Source organism: Oncorhynchus tshawytscha, unplaced genomic scaffold, assembly GCF_018296145.1.
Source record: "Oncorhynchus tshawytscha isolate Ot180627B unplaced genomic scaffold, Otsh_v2.0 Un_contig_2738_pilon_pilon, whole genome shotgun sequence".
NCBI classification, from domain to species: Eukaryota; Metazoa; Chordata; class Actinopteri; order Salmoniformes; family Salmonidae; genus Oncorhynchus; species Oncorhynchus tshawytscha.
In genome coordinates, this window is record NW_024608998.1 from 43,630 (window position 1) to 52,500 (window position 8,871).

The window sequence follows — 8,871 nt, forward strand, 5'->3', positions numbered from 1 at the left end:
TCTACTATCAGGCTCTCCTTCTTTACAGTATCAGGGGTTATCTACTATCAGGCTCTCCTTCTTTACAGTATCAGGGGTTATCTACTATCAGGCTCTCCTTCTTTACAGTATCAGGTGTTATCTACTATCAGGCTCTCCTTCTTTACAGTATCAGGTGTTATCTACTATCAGGCTCTCCTTCTTTACAGTATCAGGGGTTATCTACTATCAGGCTCTCCTTCTTTACAGTATCAGGTGTTATCTACTATCAGGCTCTCCTTCTTTACAGTATCAGGGGTTATCTACTATCAGGCTCTCCTTCTTTACAGTATCAGGGGTTATCTACTATCAGGCTCTCCTTCTTTACAGTATCAGGGGTTATCTACTATCAGGCTCTCCTTCTTTACAGTATCAGGGGTTATCTACTATCAGGCTCTCCTTCTTTACAGTATCAGGGGTTATCTACTATCAGGCTCTCTTTACAGTATCAGGGGTTATCTTATCAGGTTCTTTCAGTATCAGGGTTATCTACTATCAGGCTCTCCTTCTTTACAGTATCAGGGGTTATCTACTATCAGGCTCTCCTTCTTTACAGTATCAGGGGTTATCTACAGTATCAGGTTATCTACTCAGGCTCTCTTTACAGTATCAGGGTTATCTACTATCAGGCTCTCCTTCTTTACAGTATCAGGTGTTATCTACTATCAGGCTCTCCTTCTTTACAGTATCAGGGGTTATCTACTATCAGGCTCTTCTCCTTCTTTACAGTATCAGGGGTTATCTACTATCAGGCTCTCCTTCTTTACAGTATCAGGTGTTATCTACTATCAGGCTCTCCTTTACAGTATCAGGGGTTATCTACTATCAGGCTCTCCTTTACAGTATCAGGTGTTATCTACTATCAGGCTCTCCTTTACAGTATCAGGTGTTATCTACTATCAGGCTCTCCTTTACTCAGGGGTTACACTATATCTTTACAGTATCAGGTGTTATCTACTATCAGGCTCTCCTTCTTTACAGTATCAGGTGTTATCTACTATCAGGCTCTCCTTCTTTACAGTATCAGGGTTATCTACTATCAGGCTCTCCTTCTTTACAGTATCAGGGGTTATCTACTATCAGGCTCTCCTTCTTTACAGTATCAGGGGTTATCTACTCATCAGGCTCTCCTTCTTTACAGTATCAGGTGTTATCTACTATCAGGCTCTCCTTCTTTACAGTATCAGGGGTTATCTACTATCAGGCTCTCCTTCTTTACAGTATCAGGGTTATCTACTATCAGGCTCTCCTTCTTTACAGTATCAGGGGTTATCTACTATCAGGCTCTCCTTCTTTACAGTATCAGGTGTTATCTACTATCAGGCTACTCCTTCTTTACAGTATCAGGGGTTATCTACTATCAGGCTCTCCTTCTTTACAGTATCAGGGGTTATCTTTACAGTATCAGGTTATCTCCTTCTTTACAGTATCAGGTGTTATCTACTATCAGGCTCTCCTTCTTTACAGTATCAGGTGTTATCTACTATCAGGCTCTCCTTCTTTACAGTATCAGGTGTTATCTACTATCAGGCTCTCCTTTTACAGTATCAGGGGTTATCTACTATCAGGCTCTCCTTCTTTACAGTATCAGGGTTATCTACTATCAGGCTCTCCTTCTTTACAGTATCAGGGTTATCTACTATCAGGCTCTCCTTCTTTACAGTATCAGGGTTATCTACTATCAGGCTCTCCTTCTTTACAGTATCAGGGTTATCTACTATCAGGCTCTCCTTCTTTACAGTATCAGGGTTATCTACTATCAGGCTCTCAGGTGTTATCTACTTCTTTACAGTATCAGGTGTTATCTACTATCAGGCTCTCCTTCTTTACAGTATCAGGGTTATCTACTATCAGGTTATCTACTATCAGGCTCTCCTTTACAGTATCAGGGTTATCTTATCAGGCTCTCCTTCTTTACAGTATCAGGTGTTATCTACTATCAGGCTCTCCTTCTTTACAGTATCAGGGTTATCTACTATCAGGCTCTCCTTTACAGTATCAGGGGTTATCTACTATCAGGCTCTCCTTCTTTACAGTATCAGGTGTTATCTACTCTTTACAGTATCAGGGTTATCTACTCCTTCTTTACAGTATCAGGGGTTATCTACTATCAGGCTCTCCTTCTTTACAGTATCAGGGTTATCTACTATCAGGCTCTCCTTCTTTACAGTATCAGGGTTATCTACTATCAGGCTCTCCTTCTTTACAGTATCAGGTGTTATCTACTATCAGGCTCTCCTTCTTTACAGTATCAGGTGTTATCTACTATCAGGCTCTCCTTCTTTACAGTATCAGGTGTTATCTACTATCAGGCTCTCCTTCTTTACAGTATCAGGGTTATCTACTATCAGGCTCTCCTTCTTTACAGTATCAGGGTTATCTACTATCAGGCTCTCCTTCTTTACAGTATCAGGGTTATCTACTATCAGGCTCTCCTTCTTTACAGTATCAGGGTTATCTACTATCAGGCTCTCCTTCTTTACAGTATCAGGGGTTATCTTTACTATCAGGTTATCTACTCAGGCTCTCTTTACAGTATCAGGGGTTATCTACTATCAGGCTCTCCTTCTTTACAGTATCAGGGTTATCTACTATCAGGCTCTCCTTCTTTACAGTATCAGGGGTTATCTACTATCAGGCTCTCCTTCTTTACAGTATCAGGTGTTATCTACTATCAGGCTCTCCTTCTTTACAGTATCAGGTACAGTTATCTACTATCAGGCTCTCCTTCTTTACAGTATCAGGGGTTATCTACTATCAGGCTCTCCTTCTTTACAGTATCAGGGTTATCTACTATCAGGCTCTCCTTCTTTACAGTATCAGGGTTATCTACTATCAGGCTCTCCTTCTTTACAGTATCAGGTGTTATCTACTATCAGGCTCTCCTTCTTTACAGTATCAGGGTTATCTACTATCAGGCTCTCCTTCTTTACAGTATCAGGGGTTATCTACTATCAGGCTCTCCTTCTTTACAGTATCAGGGTTATCTACTATCAGGCTCTCCTTCTTTACTCAGGTGTTATCTACTATCAGGCTCTCCTTCTTTACAGTATCAGGTGTTATCTACTATCAGGCTCTCCTTCTTTACAGTATCAGGGTTATCTACTATCAGGCTCTCTTTACAGTATCAGGGTTATCTACTCAGGCTCTCCTTCTTTACAGTATCAGGGTTATCTACTATCAGGCTCTCCTTCTTTACAGTATCAGGTGTTATCTACTATCAGGCTCTCCTTCTTTACAGTATCAGGGTTATCTACTTATCTACTATCAGGGCTACTCAGGCTCTTCTTTACAGTATCAGGTGTTATCTACTATCAGGCTCTCCTTCTTTACAGTATCAGGGGTTATCTACTATCAGGCTCTCCTTCTTTACAGTATCAGGGGTTATCTACTATCAGGCTCTCCTTCTTTACAGTATCAGGTGTTATCTACTATCAGGTTATCTACTATCAGGCTCTCCTTCTTTACAGTATCAGGGTTATCTACTATCAGGCTCTCCTTCTTTACAGTATCAGGGTTATCTACTATCAGGCTCTCCTTCTTTACAGTATCAGGGGTTATCTACTATCAGGCTCTCCTTCTTTACAGTATCAGGGGTTATCTACTATCAGGCTCTCCTTCTTTACAGTATCAGGTGTTATCTACTATCAGGCTCTCCTTTCTTTACAGTATCAGGGTTATCTACTATCAGGCTCTCCTTCTTTACAGTATCAGGGGTTATCTACTATCAGGCTCTCCTTCTTTACAGTATCAGGGGTTATCTACTATCAGGCTCTCCTTCTTTACAGTATCAGGGGTTATCTACTATCAGGCTCTCCTTCTTTACAGTATCAGGGGTTATCTACTATCAGGCTCTCCTTCTTTACAGTATCAGGGGTTATCTACTATCAGGCTCTCCTTCTTTACAGTATCAGGGTTATCTACTATCAGGCTCTCCTTCTTTACAGTATCAGGGGTTATCTACTATCAGGCTCTCCTTCTTTACAGTATCAGGGGTTATCTACTATCAGGCTCTCAGAGGAATGGCAGTGTTTTGATCATCTGTCTCTCCTCCTGCTTAGAGAGGGACCTGACACATGATGCTGTGACCATGGCGACAAGCGTGGTAGTGTTCCATTGAGTCACTAACGCTAACACTAATGCTAACTGCGCTCATTAACCTGTCTGGCTAATGAGGTTCAGGAAGCGTCAGACAACCCCTCTGGTGCCACTGTGCTCAGTGCTAAGGGCTCCAATGACGTAGTCACCGAAGACAATGAGGAGAAATGACAGGGGCTTTATAAGCTGGTCATAAGCTGGTTATAAGACTGTATAATTTGTTTATAATGTAGTTATAACACATGTCAAAGGTGTAGTGTAGTTTTATGACAATGTGACATTCAGAGGATCATTTGGTTTTGGTAAAATAGATATATTCCTTACTTCAAAGAAATAACAACAATAACGCCATTTTACTCACAACGGTCTCATTTACATCTTTGTAAAATGGAAACTGTACAGCAAAATAGTTGATACAGATTTTTTATCAATACATTATCATCATATTTGATGGGTAGAAACATTGTCATTGGCGTATCTCTCTGTATAGGGATGAATAAAACTCACCCATACACAGACTTAGGAGAAAGGAATTGTGAGCCCTGAATAGCAAGACGTTGGTCACGATTCAATTCAAGGCTCGCTACAGCGCTGCACACTATCACAGAGGTGACCTTCAAGGTAAACCTCTGTTAACGTTGGCTCAGCTGGAAATGACTTTCTGATGTCAAGAGCACTGCAACGTGCGATCGGATTGAATCGCAGCCTTTGAATTTCCATTTCAACAACAATAACACAACAATGCACCATTGAGTTCCCAATAAATGTGGTCTGATCCAACAGCTGTTAACTTTACCCAACAGGACTACAGAGGGCTGTGGTGATAACAGCTGATCCAACAGCAGTCCTGTTAACTTTACCCAACAGGACTACAGAGGGCTGTGGTGATAACATCTGATCCAACAGCAGTCCTGTTAACTTTACCCAACAGGACTACAGAGGGCTGTGGTGATAACAGCTGATCCAACAGCAGTCCTGTTAACTTTACCCAACAGGACTACAGAGGGCTGTGGTGATAACATCTGATCCAACAGCAGTCCTGTTAACTTTACCCAACAGGACTACAGATCACTCAGCTGCACTGTGACATCACTCAGCTGCACTGTGACATCACTCAGCTGTAATGTGACATCACTCACGTGTAATTGATGTGATGATGAATTATTACTGTATTGATATAGCTGTCATAGTGACACTGGGAGGGCATCCCAAATGGTTCCCTGTTCCCTAAATGCCCCATGGGTCCTGCTCATAAGTAGTGAACGATTAAGTGAGCAGGGAGCCATTTGGGACGCAGACTGACGGGATCAGCTGAGGTTCTATATATTGATCTGGTGGATGAAGTGGGCCCACAGGCCTCTGGAGGTCAGGCTGATCTTAAGGAGGTTGATTTGGACTCCTTGAGTGGTTTTTAACATCTTTTAAAAACAAAGAGGCTACAGAGATGCCTCCGTGTTCAATGACCCAACACTAATTCTCTGCTCGCTACAATATTTCTACGTCTGTGATTGAACCATTTTTGCTGAGATGGTGTGGTATTCGTACAGCCACTTTAAAACCAATGTGGTAAAGGTAGGGAGAATGAGCCAATGCAGCATTATAAAGTCATTGCATGTCTATGAAGGGAAACAATAGCTCTAGCCTAACCCTGCTGGTCGAGTGCTGCTACCCGTAACAGAATTGTGCTGTTATATTTTCATTTCCACAATTCCTGCACATGTATTTTTCTGAGGTAATTTCAAGATTACAAAATGCCCTTCAAACGAAGATTTTAAAAACAGGAATGTAAAGATGTGTGATGGTCCTCAACAAACATGGATAGGCAGCTCAGTGAGTTCATAATATCCTAGAAATAAATTATCATAAAATAGACTTCTGTACTTTTTACACACGCTGCCTTATATACACAGTATACCAATATCTCCAAAATGTTACAATTACAACCTAAAACCCCTCAAAGAAAGATACAACATCTCTGTCTGAAAGGGCACCATAACACCTCAGTAGCGCACTACATTTGATCAGAATAGTGTACAACAACCTCAATAATGCACTACTATTGACCAGGGTAGTGCGCTACACAGGGAAGAGGGTGCCATTTTGTCCAATATTATAGTGCACTACTATTGACCAGGGTAGTGCGCTACATAGGGAAGAGGGTGCCATTTTGTCCAATATTATAGTGCACTACTATTGACCAGGGTAGTGCGCTACATAGGGAAGAGGGTGCCATTTTGTCCAATATTATAGTGCACTACTATTGACCAGGGTAGTGCTCTACATAGGGAAGAGGGTGCCATTTTGTCCAATATTATAGTGCACTACTATTGATCAGGGTAGTGCTCTACATAGGGAAGAGGGTTCCATTTTGTCCAATGTTATAGTGCACTACTATTGACCAGGGTAGTGCTCTACATAGGGAAGAGGGTGCCATTTCGGATTCACTCAATGTCTCCGTCGCTCAGCTCCATGAACCCCATCCAAAGTCATGTCCCGTCATCTGATAAAACCTCCTGTTGAAAGGTTGATAAAAGTCTCTCAGCTTCTGTACCACCTCAGGGTCAATATTAGGATGAATCCTTCCTTTGGTTTTCCCCAGACAGTGAGGTTTACTATTACCCTCCGGCCTCTTCAGACAGGGGAAGCCCTTGGCTGGGTTGAAGTGAAAGTGTTTGTGACCGACCACCCTCCTGAGCCCCAGGAAGTCCTGTACGCGTGTCATCTCCCCGGCTGGGTCAGAGATCAACCTCTCCCCGCTGATGAAGAGGAGCTGGTCCTTGGGGAAGTACTGCAGCCAGCGTTCTAGGTGCTTGGCATACATCCCGATCTGGACGGCGCTCCAGGACGTGTCGATGAGACCGGTAGTTCTGTTCTTGAAGGCGAGGCTCTCAAAGGAGGGGATGTCAGGTTTCTTGGAGCGGGTCTGAGTGTAGTCTGAGATGGCCCTGGTGACGGGGTCTCGGACCACCACAATCAGCCTGGTGTCTGGGGACATGGTGTGGATACGGGCGGGAACGTCTTTAGTGACGTAGTAGCTGGGGGTCTTCTCCATGGTGATCTGACCCTCCTGAGTCTCAGGCATACGGTCTCTAAGGAGAGGAGAGATGGAGAGGTTTGTTATTATATACACAGGATAAAGACAGGACTGTGAAGCACTCCATGAGATGGAGAGATGGAGAGGTGGAGAGGTGGAGAGTTGGAGACATGGAGAGATGGAGAGGTGGATACATGGAGAGATGGAGACATGGAGACATGGAGAGATGGAGACATGGAGAGGTGGAGAGATGGAGACATGGAGAGGTGGAGACATGGAGACATGGAGAGATGGAGACGTGGAGACATGGAGAGGTGGAGACATGGAGAGATGGAGAGATGGAGACATGGAGACATGGAGACATGGAGAGATGGAGACATGGAGAGGTGGAGACATGGAGACATGGAGAGATGGAGACGTGGAGACATGGAGAGGTGGAGACATGGAGAGATGGAGAGATGGAGACGTGGAGACATGGAGACATGGAGAGATGGAGACGTGGAGAGGTGGAGAGGTGGAGATATGGAAAGATGGAGAGATGGAGAGATGGAGATGTGGAGAGGTGGAGACATGGAAAGATGAAGAGGTTAGTATTGGGCTGAGGCACATATAGCACTGTGTGGTTCAGGAGTTATAGCCTGGGACCATGCAGCAGCCAGGCTATAGTTCAAGAGTTATAGCCTGGGACCATGCAGCATCCAGGCTATAGTTTAGGAGTTACACCCTGGGACCATGCAGCATCCAGGCTACAGTTCAGGAGTTATAGCCTGGGACCATGCAGCATCCAGGCTATAGTTTAGGAGTTACACCCTGGGACCATGCAGCAGCCAGTTTAGGAGTTACACCCTGGGACCATGCAGCAGCCAGGCTATAGTTCAGGAGTAGTCAGACTGTGCATTCAGGTCAGATAACTCACAGAGACATAAAGGATCAAGCGTTGTGGAATAGGAACGCTGATTTAGGATCAGATCCCCCTGTCTATGTAATCTTATTCATTATGATATAAAGGTCAAAACTGATTACGGTCAAAACTGTTAGAGGTCTGTCTGTCTGTCTGTCTGTCTGTCGGTCTGTCTGTCTGTCTGTCGGTCTGTCGGTCTGTCGGTCTGTCTGTCGGTCTGTCCAGTCCCTCTTACTGAGCTGACCTGGCTCTTTTAGATAATAAATTAGCCAGTTAACTGCAGCCCCAGACCAGGGTAATGACCAGGGCTCAGGGTAATGGCTAAAGTGGGCCACCAGAGATTTCAACTAAGCCTAAACACATAGGCATTAGGGGTATTAGTCCTTGTAGTGCATTAGAAGGATAGGAAAGGAGGGAGGGAGATAGGGGTAGTAGACTAGTGAGGGGTAGTAGACTAGTGCTTAGTGACTTAGAGGGGTAAGGGAGGAGGGAGGGTTGGAGGGAGGGGAGGAAGGAGTGTAGGAGAGAGGGTAGGAGGAAGTGGAGGAGGGAGGGGAGGGGAGGGGAGGAAGGAGGGGAGGAGGGAAGGGAGGGGAGGAGGCAGGGTAGTGGAGAAAAGAGGAAGACAGTTAGATAACATTACATTAGTAGAGTCACTAACGTTAGAAGATGGTTGGTAGTATATATCTAATACTACTATAGTACAGTCACTAACATTAGGAGATGGTTGGTTGGTAGTACATATCTAATACTACTTTAGTACAGTCACTAACATTAGGAGATGGTTGGTAGTATATATCTAATACTACTATAGTACAGT

The 8,871-nt window shown here is 43.9% G+C and overlaps 1 protein-coding gene across 1 annotated transcript in view; it reads right to left on the reverse strand.

The window, feature by feature from the left end:
- Positions 1 to 6,363: 6,363 nt before the first annotated feature.
- LOC112241724 (heparan sulfate glucosamine 3-O-sulfotransferase 3B1-like) overlaps positions 6,364 to 8,871 on the reverse strand; it is a 19,213-nt gene continuing 16,705 nt past the window's right edge. The window contains exon 3 of the mRNA XM_042313983.1: positions 6,364 to 7,205. Within this exon, the coding sequence (XP_042169917.1) occupies positions 6,578 to 7,205 (628 nt within the window). The 3' untranslated portion in view covers positions 6,364 to 6,577. The remainder of the gene's footprint in view (positions 7,206 to 8,871) is intronic.